Below are 23,939 nucleotides of genomic sequence, written 5' to 3'. Positions count from 1 at the left end.
ACTACTTTCTCTGTCTTGTCCACCTAAGGTCACAACTTAGCTTTCCTCTAGGAACGTCCTTCGTCTCTGAACTCCGGATCTTCAGAACACAACACAATACATCAATGATTTCAGATTCAAGTAGAGGCCATGTGAGCTCAAGCAGTGTGTGTGACTTATATGGTCATATACAGTAAGCTATTTTACTCCAGTTCTTTGAACTGCTCTGGTAGACGTTTGCTCAGGGAGAGACAGAGGCAGGACTTGGCTATTGCTTCCTTGTGGATCTCGCAATGACTGTATCTGAGCATAAATGAGGGGGACATAGCTCTCCCTCCTCACTGTTTCTGTTTAAGAATTCTGGGAGCAAAAGAAGGTCCCAACTAGTGGCCAGCATTTATTGAATTCACATACCTGTGAATCTGAGTGAACTGAAGTATCTTTGAAATCTTCATTCCTCTCCTTATCGAGTGACTCTTCGCAGGGCAAAGGAGATAAACAGCCTCTTTTATGTATTGTCCTAAGGTCCTGAACTCTGTTTCTCTCCCACTTATGCAAGCGGTTTGGGTTTTACAGCACGACCCCACTCGCCAGTTGTGTTGTGAGGTCTGGAGAAGGTTGTGGAACCAGGTCATGGTTCCTGTGGCAGTCCACCGTGCCCAGGGCCCCCTTCATCCCGTCAGTAGGTCCTCTGAGCACATGGGGCTTCTGCCTGGGGTCGGGGCTGCTGAGAGCCTGGCTCCTGAGTCAGCTTCGCCTCCTCCTCCCCCAGGCGAGTCCCACTTCACGGTGAACCAGCAGCCCTTCCTGTACTTCCAAGTACTCTTCCTGACGGCACAGTTCGAGGCTGCCATCGCTTTTCTCTTCCGCATGGAGCGGCTGCGCTGCCATGCAGTCCACGTGGCGCTGGTCCTCTTTGAGCTGAAGCTGCTTTTAAAATCCTCGGGACAGAGTGCTCAGCTCCGTGAGTATTTGTTGGCACTGGCGTCCCCATCGCTCACCACCTCCCCCATCGGGCGGCAGCACACACGCACCTGCCACCACCAAGGCTTTGGGCACACGGTACAAATCGTGTCAGGGCAGTGGAGGTAGCACTGTGTGGAGGGCTAGCTCTGTGGCCAGTCGGTCCGACCGCCCGGAGAATGGAGCGGGAAGCAGTCCCTGGAGTCCTGAGTCACATTCCGTTAGGGCCCTAACCGGAAACCCCAGCCGCCACTTTCTGTGCCCACCTGCCCGGGGCGGGAGAGTCTGAAGAGGGGCAGAAGACGAATGTGGATGAATGCCTGCAGACTCCTTAGCAGTGCAGCCAGGTCTCCTCAGAGCGCGTGCCGTAACGGTCAGCTGTCTCCACCTTCCAGTGTGAGAGCAGCACGCTAGTGACGGACTCCAGAATGCCATTTCCCCCACTCTGCTTGGAAAGCAGCTGAGGACAGGGTAGTGCAGCTTACATTGGCAAACGTTGGCCAGGCTGCAGGGTCTTTGGATTCAGCTCCCATAATTCCTGGTTGCCTGGGTCAGAGGGGCAGGGTGGTCGTGACCGGTTCTGTCCCCCACGGTGCAGTCAGCCACGAGCCTGGCGACCCTCCCTGCATGCGGCGGCTGAACTTTGTGCGGCTACTCATGCTCTACACCCGCAAGTTTGAGTCCACAGACCCGAGGGAGGCACTCCAGTACTTCTACTTCCTCAGGTAACACCCACTTTTGACCGTTGACTTCGGCTGGCTTTCATCTCTGTCATCCTGAGAACGATTAGAGACCTCAGGTCCACGCCAGAAACCGTGTTGCTTTTGTCCCCTTCCAGGGATGAGAAAGATAGTCAAGGAGAAAACATGTTTTTGCGCTGCGTGAGTGAGCTTGTGATAGAAAGTCGAGAGGTACGTCGGTCCCTCCTTTCTCCCACCCACGGTTTGCAGTGCACACACCCGTGCTGACGTGATGATGTGTGGTCACGCTAGCATGGCTGTGGCGGATAAGGCCCGGGGCGGGGTTAGCGGGGGGTTCGGTTGTCTCTGCTTTCTTGGTTTCTGATCGCGAAAATACCGATTTAGTCTCACTATTTTCTGATTCATGTAAAACTTCTCCTGCCTCCCCTGTTTTCTTCCTCTCTTTTGTGTCCAGAGAATTGTGGATTGTGTGTATATCGTTGTCCAGTAAATTGAGTACACTTTTTTTTGTCTCCACAGTTTGATATGATTCTTGGGAAACTAGAGAATGATGGAAGTAGAAAGGTGGGTTAAATGTGCCTCTAGAGATGTGTTAGTTTGCAGTTGGGGATGTACAATTGTCAAAAGAATGTAGTTAAATCTTAGGATTCAAAGTAATAAAGTTGCAGATCTTAATGAAATTGTAGTTTAAGCAACAAAGAATGGCCACAAATGATGCCCTTGATCTCAACACACATTTCTATTTCTCTAAACTATGTAAATGTATAGCGAGATAGCTTTTTTGTTCTTAGTAATCTCTACATCCAGTAGGGGGCTTAACCCACAACCCCGAGATCAAGAGTCAACAGGCTCTACTGACTGAGCCAGCCAGGCGCCCTGATCAGATAGCTTTTTTATTATGTGCAGAGGACTCATCTGTTCATGCCTGCTGATTTTTGAGCTAAGAAGGCTGCATTTCTGTCATTCTTGGCTCAGAAAATAGGCAAGAAAAGGAATTATTTACTGCACCTACTCTCCCCAGATAACAAAGTTAGAAATATGCTTGACCTCTCTCAGAAGGTAGTTTCTGGAGATACAGCTGTACCTGTGACCTTAGTGATTCCCTGAGACCTGTCGTGCGCAGTGGGAGCCATAGCAAAAGGGGCAGAGGCCCTGGTGCCAAAAACCAGTCCTGACCCCACACAGGCATTCTCCCGGTGGCTTTGGGAAAGTCACCTGCCTCTCTCAGGGACTCCCTTTCCTCACTTGTAAAAATGGGTGGTTTGGACCCAGCAATCTCAAGATGAGCTCACAATGTGCACACCTTCCAGCTCAGAAGAACGGACAGTGACAGTACTGGTGACAGTGGCCATGCTTATTGAGCAGTGACATTTGCCAAGCACTGTGCTGAATGCTTTATAGGTATTTTTTTAACTAATCACCACAATAATGATCCAACAAGGTGGTTTTCAAATAAGGAAAAGAAAACAAGAGCAGTTCATTATTTCCCGCAGGATCACACAGCTAGTACGAAGGGGAGCTGGATGGAATTTGAACCCAGTCCTTCGTGACTCCAGAGCCCATGCTCTTCACTTGTCTCCTGTGCTGCCTCCAGGGTGGCAGGAGCAGGTCACCCCGACTTGGTCTAGCGCTGATGGAAAATCAGAATAGCCTGTCAGATGTCACTCTGTCCACACCAGCTCTTCTGTGGTTCCTAAGGCCTCTCGTGCTCTCCTGACCATTTGGTTGCTGTTGAATGTTAATGGTGATTTTTTAAAAAAATATCCTGATGCCATTTGCCGTATGTTTTTTCAGCACCGAATTTCTTTTACCATCTGTCTTAGAAAACAAATCCAGAACCTTTCAGGTATTTTCTCGGAGCCTCCTGGTTTTTCCTCCTAGTGCCTACGCATCAGCAAATTTAAAATCATTGACTCTTTCACCTACCCTCTGGATCATTTTGGACAATTAGGCAGCACAGACGTCTTATTGCTGACTCCTCAGTGCTTCTTCATCTGTAGTTTCCTTGGTCCCTTTCATATGTTTAATAGGACCTTACATCTTCCAGAATGCCAGAGTCTAGCAGATGAAATATATGCATTGCCTAGGGCAGGCATTTTCAGTTAAAGTCGTTTTCAGATCCCAACTGCTTCTGTGTGTTTAAATTAACAGTTCTGTGTACCCATCTCTCTCCTCCTCCCCTCTGTAATTTGTCTTGTCAGCCTGGAGTCATAGATAAGTTTACTAGTGACACAAAGCCTATTATCAACAAAGTTGCTTCCGTGGCAGAAAATAAAGGACTGTTTGAAGAAGCAGCAAAGCTCTATGACCTTGCCAAGGTAAGACATGCCCTTTTCCTTCTTCTGTACTTAATAGATCCGTCGGCCTTTTGGCATTAAATGCACAAACAGTTTGACAATGCCACTGTTGCACTGCTGTCCTGATGAGGCATTTTCTCCTAGTGCTTGGCAGTTAATGATCCGGTCAGGGTGAAATTCCCATTTTACAGAGTTACCTCTGCCCATAAAGTATTTCTGGCCAAATAAGAACAACATATTGCCCGGATATCCTGTAGGCCTTGAGCTCTCATCTCACTTGGCAGCAGAATAGGCATCCGTCACATTTCGATGGTGAAGCTTTGGGACAAAATGCCTTCATGCTTACCCTTCTGGTCGCCACAGACACTCTCGTGAGGCCTGTGTGTTAGGGAAGGTGGTGACAGCTGAGGTGCTTCGAGAGAACTAGAATAAGTACTTCGACGTGAGGACATATGGTGACTGCTGATCATTACGTGGCCTAAAAAAGATTATGCTCTTTCTTTTATAAACTGAGAAAAGTGGGCCAAAAGAAGGTTTATAATTCATTTTTTGTTAATTCAAAGATGTTTTGATTGAGTTCTAATTAAGATGTGGAAAAATGTGCGGACATTAAGGGTCCAGCTTGATGAGCTTTCCATAGGTGTATATCTGTAACCATCATCCAGATCAAGGTGCAGAATGTTTTAATCCATCACCCCAGAACGTTCCCTCTTTTGGTTATTTTGTTTTTCCTTTTCTCTTTTACTGATTATTTATAATCGATTCCTTCCTTAATTTTAAAAAATGGAACAGAATGCTGACAAGGTGCTAGAGCTGATGAACAAACTGCTCAGCCCTGTTGTCCCCCAGATCAGCGCACCACAGTCCAACAAAGAGAGGCTGAAGAACATGGCGCTCTCCATCGCGGAACGGTAAGACCGAGAGCTGGCTCCGAGGGGGCACAGCGCCAGTGCCAGGCCGCCCGTGCCCACCACATGCGTCTTCAGCTTTACTAGTCACATCAGGTGGCCTTCCAGAGTCTCCCCATCCCCCCAGCACTGCTTGAGAGTTCTTTTTGCCTCACATCATAACCAGTGCTTGTCACTATCAGACTTCAAAGTTTTGCTAGAAAGAAGGGTATGAAAGCATATGTCAACATTCTAATCTTGCTCATTAAGTTTAACTCTGGGCATTGTACTCATCTATACACAGTTATAAGCCATCTTAAAGACATTCTGGAGCGAAGCTAGTGATAGGTGGATGGGGGAATTCTTAGAGATGGTAGTGGCCAGTGTTTAAGAGCCACCTTCTTCCTTCTTTGGTGAGGTAATGGAGTTATCAGACTTTATTTGGTGGACTCCCAGGCTGAGGCCACAGTCATTACCTTTTGTGCTCTCTACAGATACTCCTAGTAAAGTGACTTAGAGAAAACTGGGTTCGAGATGCTTTCCTGGGGTAGCACAGAAGAAGACTCCTGATCAAATAATCCATTTAGCAAACACTCTACAGTGGTAGCCACTGGACTTTTGACCCATCAGAACCTTTTTATCCTTCCTGGAGATTTGGATGCTTAATGGTGGCCGAGGCTAGAGAGCCATGCTTCGTGCAGAATATTTACAGATGGATTCGTATCAAATCCACCATCAACTTCTTGGCCATTGGAAAAGAAACGCTATTTTCCACTCCTTAATTCACCTCACCTAGAGATTTCAAGAGGTTTTGACATTTTTCAAATGCTATCCTAAAGTTACAAATTGCATAGAAATTCATAATTATCCCTGTCCCCTCTTCCCTCTTTTTTGTCTTTCAGGTATAGGGCTCAGGGAATCAGTGCAAATAAATTTGTGGACTCCACGTTCTATCTTCTGTTGGACTTGATCACCTTTTTTGACGAGTATCACAGTGGTCATATTGACAGAGCCTTTGATGTAAGTTTTAAGAGGGCTATTTGAAGTGCAGGTTGATGTATGCCCTTGGAAATCCAAAACACTATATGGGATTCATCTAAAACAAAGGAAATGTTACCAACGTGCCTGTTAAGCAAAGAAGACAAGTATGACCCTGGGACTTGAAAGGGGATTTCTGTGTTGCTCTTTTTTCTCTCCACTCCCCATTCCTTTCCTCATTAGTCAGAAAATGGAGAGATTTCTTGGAGTAACTTGCAATCTCTGAATTTTAGAATTGCCTCAGAAAATGTGGTTGGGAATTCAGTCAGAAAATTAGAAAGACCAAAGCCTTTGTGTGTTTGAGGGAAGGTAGTATTTTGTATTAAAGAGCCCTTTGTAACACGTGAGATGCTTACTGTCTGTCTAAGGAGACAAGATGACTGATGGTTATTTCATATGCAGCCGGTGGGGTTTTGTTTTAAACAGATCATTGATCGTTTGAAGCTGGTGCCCCTGAATCAGGAAAGTGTGGAAGAGAGAGTGGCTGCCTTCAGAAATTTCAGTGATGAAGTGAGTCCTTTTCTTCCTGCATTATGGAATTTTTTTCCCCACTTCTGCTGAAAGCTTTTGTTTTAGCGTAGATGATGACGTTAAGAGTCCCAGTACACTAACCATGTAGACTGAGTTTTCTGAGGCGAGTCCAATTTCAGATATTCCTAGGTTGGTTTTCTGTGAGTACACATATCCCTATCAGGTCATTGTCCAAATTCCTGACTCAGAAAACACAGTCTCTTTAGTGATTAGACATGTTCTTGGGGGCACAGATTCCTGGTTGATCCTGTGTGGTCTGGTTTAAATCTGTATTATCCACTTGTTCTAGAGGGATTCTTAGTGCTTAACTCTGATCTTCCTTAAGTAGTTCCATTGGGTGTATGACACATGCACCATGATACACCTCCTTCTTTCGCTTCTCTGAACTGTTTGTCTTGAGAAGCAGAACAGTGACCATGGACTCAGTTGCCAGCCCATGAGCCCCAGAGCCACTGTCTCTCTGCAGAGTTTCTAGCACATTGCCACCGTCTAGCCCAAGGGTGCGCAGTTGAGCTGCCCACTGGAATTTCTAAGAGAGCTGTAAAAAATCTTCATACCCAAGCCCTACCCCAGAAATTCTGGCTTCTGTGATCTGGACTGGCCCAAGACTTCTCTGGTTGTTCACACATGTAAAAAACTCTTCTCTGGAACCACAGACACAGGGCCAGCTGCCTGGCCCTGAGATGTCACTAGCTGTTTCCATTTAAAACCGTTACACAGTAAGCAAATACCTCTTATGAAGACATGTTTCTGTTTTAGAGGAAGAGGGAAGGCTAGCTTCTGCACGTGGGGGGCTGTTGCCTGCTATGGTACTCAGTTTAGAAGGTCTTGCCCCTTGCCGACCTGCCTTTCTTACCTGCTGTCATTTCTACCCCAGCCACTTCCCCTGTTGTTGTTTCTTGCCTTCCCGGGGGTATACCGTTCACTGCATTAGGGAATGAAGTGGTGCACCAGGGTCTGCCCTTGAAGACGCTCCCAACGACTCTGCTAGGGCCGGGCAGGTTCCGTGGAGACAGTCTGGCAGGTCTAAGATAGTGGGGAGTGGCGGGGCCTGGAGAACCAGTGTGCACATCCCTACCTACTGACATTGAAATCCAGACTTCTTACGGTAATCACTCTTCCTGGCCAGTCCAAGCCTACATAGTGGCCAGATACGGTCAGCATGCTTTTGGCTCGCTGCCCCTCTTTGTGCCTAGGAGGAATGGCATACAGAAAGGAGAAGAATAATCTGTCTCACCTGATCAGCATTGCCTGCGCTTTGCTCTCATGCTTGACATGGCAGTGCCATTGGCTGCTTTTTGGTGACCCTGTAGTTCTCTCCCTGGCAGCTGTGGGACGTGACGTGCCTGGACATACACTGGTTGTCGGCCCCAGGGCTCGGTGCTTTTTCCTTACTTCATGTGTTTTTCTCTGGGCAGATCAGGCACAACCTCTCAGAAGTGCTTCTCGCCACCATGAACATCTTGTTCACACAGTTTAAGAGGCTCAAAGGGACAAGTCCGTCCTCGGCATCCAGGCCCCAGCGAGTCGTCGAGGACCGTGACTCTGTAAGATCCCAGCGTTGGCCAGAACCATCGCTGAGAACAACCTTTCTGGTCTGCTGTCCTCGGCACCTCATGAGACCCCTGCTCATGACCCCAAATGCTCTTTCCTTACTGCCTAGCTGCTGAGTAAACCTTGTGTCAGGCTCTCAGAAGAAATCGAACATTAACGGGATCGCCACTGCTCTCAAGTTTTAAAAAAAAGTGAAGTCTGCAGATACTACCTTTTAAAAAATCAAACAGAATACTAATTTGTGGTGATTCCATAGGAATTTCATACACATTTTGAAATTGGAAGGTTATTTTGTGAGTCTCAGCTCAGCATTTTCATCAGAATCATAAGTACTTCTGGTCAACAATGAATTTGATTCAAACCTTGTTTCTGCCCTCATCTGAACCTCTCAGTGACCCCAGAGAGGTACCTTGAGGCAGTGATTGTTATCCCCATTTTACAGCTGAGGGAACTGAGGCCCCGGGTCAGGAAGCCGTTTGCTTTTGCAGGCCCCTCAGGTGATGGTGAAGGAGCCGTGTCTGGAAGCTGAGCCGTCTGACATGCGGCCAGGGCTCCTTCCGCTGCCTTTGGGGCCTCCAGCATCATGTGGCTCAAGCCAGGTCCAGGTGGATGGGAGCCTAGGGCTTGCACGGCATATGTTGTCCGGTTGATTTGACAAAAGGGTGTAGGTGCTTGACCCCATGAAAACTACCTTTCCCTTCACTTCCCCACTTAATGTTTGAAATCCTGTCTTCTGCCTCCAAGGGTGTGTGGGGGGGCTCTCTCAGCTGTGACCCTACGGGCACTGTCGTGGCAGAATTGCTGTCTAGTGAGTGATGGTGGAAGTTTTCACCGTCAGCAGCGTAGGTGGCAGTGCCCGGAATGGTCCACTGAGTGGTAGGCCCATCCCCGGGTGCCCCAGAGGCAGCTGCTGGTCTGCCATCCACCCTTTGGGCAGGCTAGAACCTGGACCGCATAAAAGATACACGTCAGGAGACGTGCCAGCAGTGGCTCATTGTGCCTGGGCCTTGGCAGACAAGTGTTGAGGTGGTGGACATTTCCGGTGCTCTGTGGGCTCCTCATAGGGCGGCGGGGCGGGGGGGCGGGTGGCTGCCCCCACAGAGAGTGCCGCTGTGGCCTTGCAGGCCTTTTCCCACATGTGAAGGGAATAGTTTCAGGACCAGCTGAACTCACGTTCTGTGTGTCTCAAGCTTTCTTTTTTAGACCCTTGGTTTTCACATACCATGAATAAAACCATTCTCCTGTCTGCCTGTCACCCACTACACCTTTTCTCTGAAAGCTAGGGATGAGCAGGGTCACAGAGAGACTTCTGTGTAAAAGCTCCCTGCCCGAGAAGTGGCTTCGTGCTGTAAAGTGCAGAGCTGCCCGTTGAGGGGGTGAGTCCCTCTGCCTGAACACTCCTAAAGTTCACTTACAGTAGCTTCAGATGACGCATGAGAGCCCGTGCACTGTTGAAGAAAATCTAATGGGTACTCTCGTCATAAAGTAAAAATTTATTTCGGTTTGGACATTAATTAGGATATATGCTTGCCAGTTTATTTCATCTATCAGGTAAAAAGCCCGTGGCTTTCAGATTTCTTCTTGAATGGTCCTTAGGAAGCCTAGTAAGTGACCCCTGAGTTATCCTTAAAAGTCTTGTTACTGGTCTAAAAGAGGTTTGTAGACTCCTTTTCTACTCCAGGTCTAGTTTCCTTTCTTGCTGCTATAAGCATCCAACACATCTCAACACGGGGCAACCCAAAGCTGTTCTTCTAAGTTTCTTTATTCTGTATTTAGTAATTTATCCCCTGGAAATCAGGGTGAAGGTTGTCTTTTTTTTTTTTTTTTTTTTTTTCCCCCATTACTGGAATTACCTGAATTTAAATCTTCTTCCCTCCTGGAACAATCTAGGAATCTCATAAATATTATTACCGAGGAATGGAGGGCCCAGCGCTTATGTCAGGAAAGAAGAAATGGGAGGCATGGGAGGAAAGAAAAGGGAAGAAGCAGGAGAGGAAAAGAGCCAGAATGTGAAGGGACCCACTTTGTGGAGAAGTCTGAGAAGCTCAGAACCCCACAGAGGCAGGTGGTCAGAAACCAGCCAGGAGAGAGCGGGAGGCTCGGAGAAGGAGAGCAGGCCGTCTGAAGCTGGGCTTCAGCTGCAAAGCCCCTGCAGAATGGGGCTGTGTCAGAAGCTGGTCCCGTGTGTCAGGCGAGGCAGCTTGTCTGGCAACCCCGTCTGTCTTTTGCTTAGTAGAAGGGTTTTGGAAGTGGGGCCTCAGTGGACCAGCTTTGCTTAAGTCTGTACCTTATGGGTAACATGACAGTTGAGGGTGAGACTCTCATCCACTCACCAGAAAGCTGCCCCCTGACACCAGGGGGTAGAAAATGGAAGAACACGGTGGTTGTTCCCAGTATTGTACCCAGACGCAAAAGCTCACTGGTTTTCTTCTCTTCTTTCCCTTTTTCTCAGCAACTCCGAAGCCAAGCCCGAGCCCTGATTACCTTTGCTGGGATGATCCCCTACCGGACGTCTGGGGACACCAATGCAAGGCTGGTGCAGATGGAGGTCCTCATGAATTAAGTGCAATGCTTTGCGGGGCTTCTGGGACTGCGCGCTGTCAGTACCTCAGGCGCGTGGGCCCGCTGGGGTGGGGTTTCTGGTTTTGTTTCTGTTGTGTTGTGTTTTGTTTTGTTTTTTGTATTATGTATTTTTGTCAGCACCCAATAAATTTCTTTGATTTGTATTTCTTTTCACATTCTTTTATTTTCATTTTTTTTTCCTTTGAAATTTTGTTTCAATTTTTATTTGTGTGGGAGGAAATGTCTTCACTAGTGCTTGGGCCAGAGAATGCTAGGCTTATATAGGCATCTGTGATTTGGTTAAAGTTGACCTTAAATGATTAAAAAAACACCCAAAATGAGCAAGGAAATGAAGCCTTCGGGAGTTGCTTTTGTTAGATACAGTATCCCTATGGCAGGGTCACTGTCCGTGTTTTACATTTTCATTTGTGAAAGCCACCGTCAGCCGTGGGCGACTTAGGATCTGTGTGTGAACTAGCGAGTGCTCCGTGGCCCCTCTTCTCCCAGATGTGCCCTGGGGTCCGGGTGATCCAAGACCATCCCCCAAATCATCTGCTCTGATTCCAAGATTAATTAGTTTGCTGTTCAGTTGGAATCCCACTGGAAAGGAAAACAGCCCTAGAAAAACATAGCTTTAAAAGGGAACGTTGTAGGTTTCTCGGCTGGAGCTTGAGGAAGGGCAGACCTCAACAGCTTCTCCCTCTGTAGCTGCCCCGCCGAGGCACCCGTGTGGGCCTGTGCACTCCCCTCTTCCAGAGGACTTCTAAGCTCTCTTTTCCCTCCTCTGGTGGTCGGTTCCTCTACTTGGACAGCCCGCCTTTCCCTCTCCCCCACTCACGGAGCCCACTGGCCGGGCAAGCTCACGGGTTGCGTTCTGACTGCTGACGTATGGAATGCAGACACCATTGGGCATCAGCACTGAGGGTGTGCGGTCCCTGAGCAGAGGTTGACCCCCATCGTTGACTCTTGCTTCTCCCACCGCCAGTCCCAAAGCTCTGTACAAAACCAGAGAGGACACGAGAATTCCAGGCGGGCTGCAGGACGCCAGGCAGCAGTCAGGCCTGCTGGGTTTGCCAACAGCTCCTAGGGCCGGCTCTCCCAGAGGGAGGTTAGCGGATCCCGGAGTCTCCACAGGTGCTTTTCCTCCTAAACAGAAGTCTCTCTCATCACACGGCATGGTTATCCCTGCTATCCTGTGGTGGTTAAAATAGTTGTTAACTTTCCTTTGGGGAAAGCACTAATCTTTCCCAGAATAATAACGGGGCCATCTGCTGCTCATCAGTTGGATTCCACTATCCATCAAGGACGTAGCTCGAGGGTTGGCAGGGGCTGCGGCTGCCTTCCTCCTGTCCCACCTGTTCACCCTGGAGCACTGGTCTTCAGTTGATCGTCACTAGGAAAGTGTTAAAAGATGATCCCCGCAGGGGACTTGATTTAGTAAGTTGTACCCTGTTGATAGGTGCTGATTTATATTTTTTAAAACAAGTCGCCCAGTGCTTTAACTGCTTTTTACAAAAAGAGTACTCAGTGGACTTTGCATCTAGTGTGATGTAGTTTTCTGCTTGTAAATATTGGATCTTCCTCGCAGACATGTGGCAGGGCCACAGACGTGAGGAGCCTAAGGTTAAATGCGTGTTTGTTCCCTGGTTCACCGCTTGTTCGTCCTTCCCACCTCGGGAATTACCTGTGAATTTGCTGTTCCTTGCATCGTGCAGCCCTGCTAGCTCCAAACAGAACTGCCTGTGAGCCCTGCATGGGGGGGTGGGGGGGCTCCACCCTTCAGAGGAAAGCAGTCCCTGTTTGGCACTGAGGACTTGCCCAGAGAGCCTTCTGTAGGAGAGATAAGATAACTGGAATCACACCAGAAGGATCAGACTCCCGGAGCAAATCCCAGGGCCTGTCCTGTCGGCCGGTTCTGTGGTGATGCACGGCCTGCTCCGTGTAGAGACGTGAGAGATGGGAGCCTGAGTCTGCGAGGCATAGAACAGGTTCCCTTGTACCCATGGTTACAGCTTGTGCCCAAAAATCCTATCCTGTAACAGGTCGTTAGTCATCCTCGGATCACCCATTCAGGGAACTAAATCCTCTCCCTCGGTGGTGGTCTGTGATTTTACCACTTGTGCAGAGAAGCAAAGAAAGTGGAACTGGGAACCTTGCATCTTCTAGGGATGTGATTCCAATCTTTCTAACAAAATCAAGGGCACTTGGAGACTGACAGAGTTAGTGCTTGCCTTAGAGTGGCTCACCATCTTAGACACTCAGAGGGGAGTACAGACTTAATCCGGGTCCTTTTCAGAGACCTTGAGATTTGATTTCAAGGATTCTGTTCCTTTTATTCATCTGTTTGTTTGTTTTAACGTAAAACAGCCCTGGCTGCCTAACTTCAAAGGGGGAAACGAGAGGAGCTGGTGAGCTCTCTGAGAACGGATCCTTCGCTTTTGGCGCTGGTGTGCTGGACGGGCTCCTCAAAGAGCAGGCAGTGCCCGTGCACACTGGGGCCAGGATGTAAGCCCTGCTCCTGCCTCTCTAGAACTTACGGTTTAACTAGAGACTTTTAATGGTAGTATAGCAGCCATTGTTGTTATTCTTTTGATGCACCTACACACTGTATTATAGACTTCCCCCCCCCCCCCACACAGTATCCAGCACTGATGATTTACAAAAAAAAAAAAAAACAAAACAAAAAAAACCAAATGGAGGACTATTCACTCTGGATTATCACCCCTGCCTGCTCTGAGTAACCTCTCCGGGCCAAACTCTTAATACTAAATTTAGCAGTTACATGCGCATGTGCCCGTGTCCTACCACCATAGACTGGGTCTCCGCAATCCTCGTTTCTCCGTTAGGCATCAGAGTTTTGTCCAGCTCATTAGGGAACTCATATCACTGCCAAGCTTACACCACTCGGGGCGACTCCAGCGTGCCAGACCCCTGAATAAAACCCTAGGCTGGTGGGTTGCTCCAGGCCTGCCAAGGTGCTGGCGAGCCCCACACTGACTAGACTCTCACTTAGCATCAGTCAGCCACAGAGATCGGGCCCTGCGTCCAGCAAACTGGGAGAAAATATGCGTTTTATGGCATTATTCAAAGTGCTCACTTTATATCCGTAAAATTAGGTTCTTGCACCTGTGTTTTGGATATGTCAGGAAGAAGTCAGCAACTTATTAAAACAGGAATTGTGTGGCCCTCAAGAAAAATGAAGCTTTTGGGAGGGGTGGTCCCCCATTTCTTCATTCTTCCAGGCTGAATTCAGAAGTCACCTGCATCCAGCCCATCTTCGGACAGTTTCGTAGTAAATTAGTACCCCTCACAGGGCAGGGAGAGGAGGGAAGTAAATCTGTCCTCCTGCCAGTTGTTTCTAACTGCAAAGGTTGGTGGAAAAAAACTTAAAGCCACTAACTAAAATGTTTTGAAAATTAAACGCAAACGATTTATTTGTGCCTTTCCTCACCTTGTTAGGTAACTGATGTGGCTGGCTAGAATCCAGGGCCTGGTTGAACAAGCCCAAGGTATCTGCCAGCCCAAGTTCAGCTCAGCAGTTACAAAGCCCCTGCATGTACTGGGTGGGGCTCTGTCACTGGGGATAAGCCAGAGTGCTCAAGTCGCCCTCCCAGAGTGTGCAACAAGTCTAAGAATGTGGGGCTTTTTTCTTTCTAGTCCTCTTTTTGTCACGATCACCTAAGTGGAAATACCAGTGGTTTGAAGTTGCTAACCCAGGAAAGTAGGAAATTTTTTGTCCTAACCTTGATTGTTGAAATAGCTTCTGTGTGCCTTACTGGGTGTACAGCCCACGATGGATTGCTCAGCAAATGTTTGAACAGATTCTTTGCTTTGGCTTCCTGTGCCAGCCCCCTCCCCACATCCTCTCACCAGCTCCATATGCCTGGATTCAGACTCCCTGTTTCCTACTAAAGGCATTCAATCTGAAAGAAGGTGGAGAGGAGTGTCTCTTGGGGTCAGATGAAACACAACTGATCTTTGCAAGACGGAAGGGTACAGAGCCGCACGGTATGCAGGGAAAGTTTGAGAGGAAGGAGGTGGAAATGAGATTTCCTGTTAACAGTAAAGGCCAGATAGAGAAAAGGGGATAGGGAGGGCCGGCCGAAACCCAGCATTGCATTGGCATATTCTCCTCCTTGTTGCCTTTACCCTTGGGATTTTTGAGAATCTGTTTTGGGGGCATGAGAGGGTAAAAGAGTGTCTCAGACCGTGACTTCTATTTGAGCAGAAAGTGGGGAGCCAGTGATCCCAGAGAGGACTTCTAGCAGGGAAATAGGCATACCCATAGCCCCTTTGATGGCCTCAGCCTAGCTGGCCTACACAGGCTCTCAGGTGGCATCCAAGGCTGCATGACCTACAGCTGAGGTCCCTTCATCTCGGGGCAGATGTAGCAAATGAAAATACAGGACATAGAGTTAAATTTAAATTTCCGATAAACAATAAGTTCTTGGTTATAAGTATGTTCCAATTTTCTTTGGCTGCCCTATCCAGGCACTTGCCTCTGCTGGCTTTTGCTGCCTAGAGGCTTCCAGGTTTGGCCGGGGCTCCAGGAGCTCTCCAGCTAAATTGGATTACCCTGATTTGTTGCACTGTTTGTGCTTCTGTTTGTGGGCAGCGGAAATGACAGTGAGATATGAAGTCACTTGAGAGGGCAGTGACTGGAATTCAGTTTCGATGAGCCAGGCAGGCTGGCTGCGTGGGAGATTGTGGGCACCGGTTGACCCCAGCTGCTATCATCTACTGGGTAAATTTCCATCAGGAATTTCAAGTGTGTATTTTATAAAGAAAAGAGGGAGGCAAAGTACAGCCTTTTCTCACTTGGTCAGTAACTTTTATTAGAATCACAGTAGGGAGAATTCTTTGCTTTATTCAGTTATTTCCTTTTGTCTTTGCTTTTCTGATATTGTCGCTGTGTGGTGTTTGTGGGGAGAAGGGCAGGTGGGAGAGTCAGTGTATGTGTTCTGCATGTTCCTTTCTCGTACAGTAACTTCTGCATTTACTTTGTTTAGGATGGTTCTTTCACCACTGCCCCTGTCTATAGCCAGTAAATTTCTGGAATGTTCTCCCCAAATGCCATGTGCTCCCTTTGTTCCGTCCTTCAGTGGAGCTGAAACCGCTCTTGGGCCTTCTTTCCTGGGAATGTTCTTAGCTGAGGCACAGCCTGGGGCTCCTCACAAGGCAGCAGAAGTGCCTCTTCCCAGCCTTTGGGGATGACTGAGCCGGGCCCCTTCTCCACTCCTTGCAAGGAAGGCTACGGCCTACCCGGTCCCTGGGTCTGCGAAGTCCCCGCAGGTCTGTGTAAGTACAGGACTCCCATACCAGCTCTGAAGTCTTGCTCTCCCCTACTGGCCTCAGAGCTCAGACCCCTGGCCAGGGGTCAGAGTCTGGCTGGAGGTGTGGTGGGGTGATGATAAGAGCATCTGGTGATCAACCCAGCATGTGGCATGCGTTCTGGAACTTGGAACTGCTAAAAGTCTGTGACTTTTTTTTTCGCACTCTCAGTGGAAAGCATTTTAAATGGGAATTGAGAGCCAGTTATTGGCCTTGGGGAAGGGGACCTTGGGGAAGGGCCTTGGGGAAGGACTTGGGGGGTGGGGCGCTATGTTTTGATCAGATGGTAGGAGAGACTTGGGCCTGGTCACAGGACAGATGTCTCTTGCTCTCTTGGACAGTATCTGCCTGTATTTCTGACCAGGAGGGGCACTTTCAGGGTCTGGGTGTGGGATTTGGCTTGGGAATATGCAAATGGCTGAGGAGGTAGGAGGTGTCCATCTCTGTCCACCACGGGGACCTTGTCCTGGAGAGAGGCTCTGAAGGGATTCTGCTCCAGCTGCATGGAGGCTTAGGGGTCCTGTCCCAGAGGGGCTTCATGGGAGAGTTTCAGCCCATTCCCTTTGCATGGGGTCCCTCAGCTTGTTCTGGCCCCCGGGGCTTATGGGAAATCATTTCCTGATGAATCACCTGGGAATTTGGGCCTCATACAGGTGCCCCACACCCCATTGTTGGGTTTAATGGTCTGTCCCAGGACCCTGTAGCACCTCCTGGAATGGCTCACGTGAGCCTGTGGTTGGCGAGGGAAACTGTGGAGGGGGTTGGAGGCAGATGGAGAGGTGGCCCCTGTAGCAGAGCGTGGCCCCGTTTTCTAGGTCTCGGAGTTAGAGGTTCTACAGCAGAGCCCTCTGTTTAAACCTTGTAAAATGCCACCCGAGTGGCAAGGAAAGATGACAGGGCCACTGGTCACCCCACATGAAGACCCACTGTGGGTCTGTGAGTGAGCTTTCATGCTGATCAGCCTGACAGATAAACTGGCATGTATTTTCAGGAAAGTTAAACCAAACCATAAAGGGCACCTGGGTTCCTCAAATACAGATGTTTGCCCGTGGCCCTCTGGTGGCCAGCGGCTGTCATTAGCACAAACTGCCAAAGGATTTCCAGGCTTCCCTGACAACTCAGTCCTGCAAGGGAAGAGCTCAGCAACAGTGGGGGTGGGGAGAGGGCAGGGTGAGGAAGATTGGGAAAACAGCCCCAAAACTGAAGGCTTTCAGCGCACAGAGACCTGAACGGAATGAGCCGGCAGCGGCTCCACCAGGCCTCAGGTCCCAGAATGTTCCAGAGACAACCACAAACTTTGGAGCAAGACTGAAAGTTGGGCTAAAGCCCCTTCTTCATCTTTCGGTGATCGAATGACGGAGGGAAAGTCATCTGACCGCTCTGAGCCAGTTTGCTCAGGTAGAAGGCAGGGACATCAGTTCCTATTCTGCCAGCCTATTAGGAAGATTTAGGCAGTTTATAGAAGTCACCTACCTATTGCTTATCACAGCGTGGGACCTCAATAAAAGTTAATGTTGGCCACCCTGCTCCCAGTCTCGTTTAGACGGGTCTCTAGAGTTCTAGGCATGTCCTCTACTATTTGGCTTCTGTCCTTCACAACAGGTTTTTCATATGGGTGTGGGGTAGATCAACTACCCCCACGCCAGGGATGGCTTTTTTTTTTTTTCCCCAAGAAACAACATTAGGTCCAAATTGGTAGGCTAAAACTTTGCTCTTAGGTGACAGACATTGTCATGTCAAGTTCAACTTGTGATTCCTGTTGATTCAGTGGCTGCTAAATGGAGAATGTGGGAGCATCTATCCCATGCCCTGGGCACACAGTAATGAAATGAACCCAGGTCCCTTCCCTCAAGGAGTTTACATTTTACTGGAGTGAGACCCACAGCAAAGGTCCTCTTCCTACAACCTCTCGCAACCACTCAGCACCCAACAGAGCTGTGGGGCAATTTCTGGACAGAGGCACGGTCCCTGCTTTCTTAAGCCCACAGTGTGGTTGGGGAAAAGAGATAAGCAGGTGTGTGTACTTGTGCCCACAGACCCACCATATTAAATAGGAAGCCCTAAGAAATGCCGCAAGAAAAAGCCAGATCAAGAAGATCCAAGGCAGGATTTCCTGTGGCTGGGGGATGTGGGAGCCATCTGCAAGTGACCAGGATTCAGACCCGCAGACATGGGGGGTGTGGTGTGGGTGTGGCTGACGTGCTTGCCCAGGACACAGAGAATAGCAGCTCGTCTCTTAGCCGCATACCAGTGGTGTCACGCAACTGTTAATCTCTCCTACGACCTTGAAGCAGGAGCAACGCAGGACTCAGGTGAGTTGAGGGGCCCTGGAGCCAGGTGGAGACCTGCCAGGGGCTGTAGGCCTCATGTTCAGCCCATCCTGGCCAAGCACCTTGTTCAAGAGGTGAGTATGTGGGACCGGGGTGGGGTGGGTGGGGAGAAGGGGGCTGTGGGGGAGGTATGGTCCCTAAGGCAGAGAGATGGGGGGGTGGTCTGATTTGGGAGCACACACTTGTCTTACAAATCAATAATTTAAAGGCTACTTGCTGGCCTTGGGCAATGAATTCAGCACAAAGGGCTGGTGGCCTGCTTATGTATCCACAAGTCTATCCAGGAGAAAAAGCTTTCTAGAAACATTTTACAACATGGAAGATAGTTTTTAAGAAACCCTAAATCAGCATTACCTTTACTGAAGAAGACCCAGACTCTGGGCTGCACACAGGCTCAGTCAACACATCTTTTCTCTAGCTCACAGCTCGGGCTGTGCCGGCCTCAGCCCTGGCTACATACGCGGATCACCCTGGGAGCTCTTAAAACTGCTGTCCACACTCCTGCCCCCTGAGCTTCTGCCTTAGTTGGACTGGGGAGGGGCCTGGGCAGTAATTCAGGTTTTTTTTAAAAAGCTCCCCAGATTATTTTCCCTGGGTCAAGAACCCTTGTTCTGACTGAACGCAGGGAGTAGAGAAGTAGGCCTCCAGGTCTAAGTGTGGAAGCCCCTCCCCCACTTTTCAACACAGGTTTTCGATAAATCCTAGAATGTCTGAGATGCACTAAATAGGAAGATAAAAATTATAACTGGTTAGGGAAACTATGCATCGTACCTAAGCTCACTAGGTTAGCTTGCCCATTGTGTACCCACCAAGGTCAACGGCAGTTGTCCAGCCTGGTCTTCGATGCCAGGTGGTTAACCAAGAAAAATGGCCTCCATTAAAAAGCATCACTGGGTGTGTGCGGTGGGGGTGGTGCACATTTCGCAGGAAATCACAAGTGAATGACCATCTGATGACTCTGATTGAATCTCTGCTAGTGCCCACCTGCCCCTGCCTTCCTGCGCTCACCATCAGCAGGCACATGCCCTGACTGGGGCTTGCCCGAGCCTCTCTAGTGCACATGCTCAGTGGTGCTGCTAACTGAGCTCTCTAGGGGTAGAGACTCAACTTCCCTTCCACATACAGCCCCTCAAACTTCCTGCTGGGGGGCTCCATACCCTGCGGGACCCCCCACTCTGCCATAGTGACCCAATCTGGAGGGGAGATTCCCCTAGGATCCAACCCCTGCCCCACTTCAGCACAAATGCAGCCTGAGTGGCAAGTGCCATCTTGCAACCTGACCCCCGGGGTGCTGGGTGACTTCGGCAGAAGATCCTTTGGGATTCTGCCTTGGGATATTAAGGTGGCCAGCAGCTTATTTCAAGTATCCGGGGAAGAGGCAACCATTGAGGGAGAAGCCTGCCTCACTCTGAGCTTCTAGGATCCTCTGAACATGTCCTGCCTTTTTACACGCAACTTCTGTCAAACAAATCCTGAGCTCTGATGACTGCAAAAGACCAAAACCAACTCTCTGGGTTTCTGCTTCCTAATGCTGAGTGACTCCTCCCATCACTTCTCCCATGCCCCAACTTTTCTTTGTTGTTTCATAAACTTTAGCAGCTGCCCTTACCAGAAAATACTGCCTTAAACAGTCGAGATGGGTTGGTTTTCTCCTCCCTTTCTTTCCTGGTAGCTAAGGAGCTGAGATAAAATTATATACATATAATTTACATTGCAGAGTGGTATTAATATCCTCTGAAATGCTTCTTTTACGCCCTCTCTTGATCATCAAAAAACCCACTGACTGAGAGGTATTCTCCATTTGATGATGAAGCTAAGGCACGCAGGGACAGGCCTGAGGTCCTGAGGTAGGGGCTACAGAGCCAGGCCCAGGCCTGTCTTGGCTCACATCCTTCCCACTACCTCCCTGTGTGGGCTTGGGGGACCGGGTGGAGGGTCTGAGCTTCTGAAGGCAGCTCTGTGATTCTAGACCCCTTGATCCCCGCTGTGGGAGCTCCCGGGCTCCATTAAAGAGGCCATTAAAGAGTATTCTGATTAGAAATACATGTGGAATTCAAAATCGAGCAGAATACCCATGTTTCCTATTGCTTTCAGGAAAGGCAAAAAGGGTTACAGTCAAGTTGGAAAAGCTAAAGGTGTATTTAAAATGAAAGGCTAGTCTCTATAGTTCAGGGGTTAGAACGCTGATCTTATAACGTGAGAGGCTGGAGGCAGGAGAGATGATGGGTTTCTTGGTCTCTTGGAGAGCACGTTGACAGAACCTGCAAAACAGAAGGACGTGTGGTCATATCTGTTACTACAGGACTGAATTTGTGTTAGAATTCTAGCTTTAGTTTGTGTTGGTGTGGCTGGACTGAGCTTGGGCCACTCCCGCATTGATGATCCTCTCAGCTAAGCCTGGATGGAGGGGTAAAGAGTTGATGGAGATTCCTTTTCCTCATGAGAAAAGGAAGATGGGGGAAAACCAAAATCTCACTCTTTCATCAGATAGTGACTACTGATCATAATTGTGCTTTTTGCCTTGCCTGCCAGGAAGCTCCAAGCTAACATATGACACTCTCCCTCCTTAAACGACTGCTTATTTCTTTTTACCTTTGTCCTAATTGTGCTATTTTGTATATCCCATGGCCCCAGCCAGAGGCAGCCGTCACTTCTCTGAACCCAGGTAGCATTTTATCCAGGGATTTATGCCATTATGCCTTAGGTTATGGTTACTGTTGGCTTTGCCTCTTCTGATGAACTATATGTCTCTTAAAGACAGAGATCATGCCTTGTCCTGTGCATCCTCCAAACTCATGAGACTGTGTCTAATACATTATTAATATCTACAATTGTAGAATGAATGTGGGCTCAATAACTAAAAAAAAAAAAAAAAAAAAAAGCAAGCCTGACCATGAAGAAAACGAACAGGAGCCCTTCCTTTAACAACGAAAATATCTTACCAAGCATGTTTCCCTTTCTGCTTTAGCTGCCAGCAGCTTCGTGACACTTCAGTGTCCAGCTGCTATAACACCGGTAAAAGGACCAGGACTGCAACAGACACGCTTACGTGGCCCGTAAGGCCCGTGAGAAATCTCAGTTTCTTGGGCCTGGCTGCTGGAGAGGTTGCAGGTTGCCAGTGCCTGGTTCCCCCGTAGCTGTTCTGTCCCCTGCACTGTACGGGGCTTTGAGCGTGTCCTTCTCTTCCCTGCTGCCATCCAGTCTGTGAGCCCCCCGCGGGCAGGGACCCTGCCTCCATCCGGCACCGCCCCGGCACCGCACTGGCCCCGGGCGGCCGTCGGTCGGTCGGGGAGGATGCTTGCCTGGGGCTCGTTGCCATCCCAGAGCCGCGGAACCACGTGCAGAGGAGGAAGCCGGCGGAGTTCTGGTATCGTTGCTGCAGCTGGTGTTGTGAATCAGGCCGACGAGCAGCGCATCCTCTTACCCGGCTATTTCACGACACCAGGGTTGCATCATACCCATCCTCTCCAGGCGAGCCTCGTGGGACCGGGCGGCCACGGACGTGGGGAAAGGGTGAGGTGGGAGCGGGGAGTCTGTGTGTGGAAGATTATGGTCTTTAGCTCCCCGGATCTCAGGACGCTCCTCGGGATCCCCCGGGGAGATGCCGGCCCCCAAGCCCATAGACTCTCCAGGCTGGGGTCACAGAGTCAGCGTCTGTTAGGAGTTCCGGTGTGATGCCCGAGACCGCGTGCAGTCAGGGGACGGCCCGGGGGCTCCTAAGCCAGGCTGCCGTCTGTTCCTGCCTGGCTGTTGCGGTAACCCCTCCCGACCCTCCCCGGCCTTGTTCTTTCTGCCTTGCCCTGCTCGCCAGCGGCTTCCCAGAGACAGGTGGCATCTCGCAGTCCAGGCCCCTTACCCTGGCACTGCCAGGCTTCCCTGCTCAGCAGCGATGCTGCCGTTGGCCCCATAGGGTCCTTCCTGGGCCCTTCCCTCCAACCGCTGCTCTACGTGAATCCATGCGCTGGGCCTGTCAGCTCTGCCTTCACAACACACCTCAGGTCCCAACAGTCCTCCCCCGCTGCCACCCACAGCCGCTGCCCTGGCCTGGCCGCCACCACGGCGCACCTGCGGTAGTCCCCGACTAGCCTTGCCGCACCTTGCCTCCCTCAGTCCATCGTCCATCCAACAGCCAGAGTGATTTCTGGTAAATGGGAATCTGACCGTCACATGATGGAATATAAACCTTCTGACCCTGGCTTACGAGGCCCAGTGATCCCTGCGTGTCTCAGACCCCAGCTCCTCAGTCCCTCTGCTCAACCACACCAGCCTTCTTGCTGTCTACACTCCTATCCTAGGGCCTTTGCACATGCTCTCTCCTCCTTCTGGAAGCCCTGAACTCATTCCTGCTGGCATATGGGCGGCTCCTTCTCATTGCTGGAGCCTACCTTGAATTTCTCATTCTCAGGCCTAAATGCCCCTCCTAAAAAAATTTTTTTTAAAGCTTTGTTTTCTTAATAGCACCTACCACTGAATGTATCATAATGATTGTTTGTTTACTTACTGTCTGTCTCCCCACTAGAATGTAAGCTCCCAGAGGGCAGGGTCCTTGTCTTGTTCTCCATGGTGCTTCCTTTGCCTACCACAGGGCCTGGTATGCAGTAGGCACTCAATAAATGTGTGTGACTGAAGAAACACCTCACATTCCCCCCTTTCTTCCCTCCTCCTCTTACCCCCATGGCATTGTGTGCTCCAGCCCCGGCCATCTCTTCCTCGCGCTGACCCCAGGCCCCAGAATCCCCGCCCTCTCCGGGGCAGCCGCCCCCTCTCCTAGCCAGTTGCTGGTTTGCCTGCCAGGCTAGGTTGTGAGTTCCAGTGCCTGGTATGCAGGAGGAGCCTAATAAATGCTTGAGTGGCTCTGTGGCCTCGAAGACAGGAGGCTCTGAGATGCAGAGGTTGCCTCAGGCCCTCCTGTCCTCACCATATCAGCCCTGTGGCTATAGTTGTCGCTCCTAGGGAGTTTCTCAACCACTGAGTCAGTTCCTTTCCCCCTTCTGTTCTCCATCCCCCTCGGGAGACACAAGGAACCCGAAGTCTCTCCGCTGGGGGTTGACGCTGGACAGGTGAGCCACCAATGACCCAGGGCAGGTGGCTTTCCCATTTTGCTGCTGAGGCAGCTGAGGCTCACCACAGTCAGGTGACGTGCTCAAAGTCACATGGAAACTGAGGCCTGGGGTGTGAGCCTGAGACTCACATCACAGGGCTTGGTTCAGGGTACATCCGACTTTGAGTCCTGGGTCCCAGACCTGCAGGACTCTGGGGCCCACATGGAAGCTGGTGTCCCGCAAGGCAGGTGTTGTGTCTGACCCAGCACTGTGTCCCCCACCTGGAAAGTGTCTCCAAATGGATCACTTTCCATCCACGTATAAGAATCCGCTTTCCTGGGGGTCTGTGCTTTGGGACCAGGTGTTCTGACAGTCCCTTCAACGTGGTCTTTTGATAAGCCCTTCAAGGTGTCCTGTTTAACTCTCACCTCACCCCAGAGAGATGCAGAGGGGCAGGAGCGGCTTCTTGAAGCAGCTGCGGGGCTAGAAGGGACCTTGGGGCTCCCCTAGGCCTAGGTGTCATGGAGGGATGAAGAAGTGACTTGCCCAAGATCACCCAGCAATTCTGTGGCCCCTCTCTCTGCCTGTGGCCCCTGTGCCGCTGGAAACCAGTCCTGGCCCCTCCTGGCCTCTTCCCCTCCTGAGATGGGAATCAGGAAATTTCCACAGCTGCTCCAGGGTGGAGTGTGTTGGATGGGTGGAAGGGGGTGTTAGGCAGCTGTGA

The 23,939-nt window shown here is 49.9% G+C and overlaps 1 protein-coding gene across 4 annotated transcripts in view; it reads left to right on the top strand.

Annotated features, from left to right (window-relative positions):
• Positions 1-10,676, top strand: part of NUP93 (nucleoporin 93) — a 105,091-nt gene extending 94,415 nt beyond the window's left edge. For all 4 annotated transcript variants that reach the window (XM_025920835.2, XM_086689392.1, XM_086689393.1 and 1 more), the window contains 10 exons: positions 752-943; positions 1,541-1,667; positions 1,781-1,853; positions 2,163-2,207; positions 3,845-3,961; positions 4,733-4,851; positions 5,730-5,847; positions 6,292-6,375; positions 7,815-7,943; positions 10,403-10,676. In XM_025920835.2, coding sequence (XP_025776620.1) covers positions 752-943; positions 1,541-1,667; positions 1,781-1,853; positions 2,163-2,207; positions 3,845-3,961; positions 4,733-4,851; positions 5,730-5,847; positions 6,292-6,375; positions 7,815-7,943; positions 10,403-10,513 — 1,115 coding nt within the window. In that variant the 3' untranslated portion in view covers positions 10,514-10,676. The remainder of the gene's footprint in view (positions 1-751; positions 944-1,540; positions 1,668-1,780; positions 1,854-2,162; positions 2,208-3,844; positions 3,962-4,732; positions 4,852-5,729; positions 5,848-6,291; positions 6,376-7,814; positions 7,944-10,402) is intronic.
• Positions 10,677-23,939: the final 13,263 nt, after the last annotated feature.

This window comes from Puma concolor, chromosome E2 (assembly GCF_028749965.1).
Source record: "Puma concolor isolate L17-30 chromosome E2, mPumCon1.1.hap2, whole genome shotgun sequence".
In the NCBI taxonomy this organism is placed as follows: Eukaryota; Metazoa; Chordata; class Mammalia; order Carnivora; family Felidae; genus Puma; species Puma concolor.
Note: the sequence above shows the minus strand (reverse complement) of the source record. Positions and strands in the feature narration are given on the sequence as shown.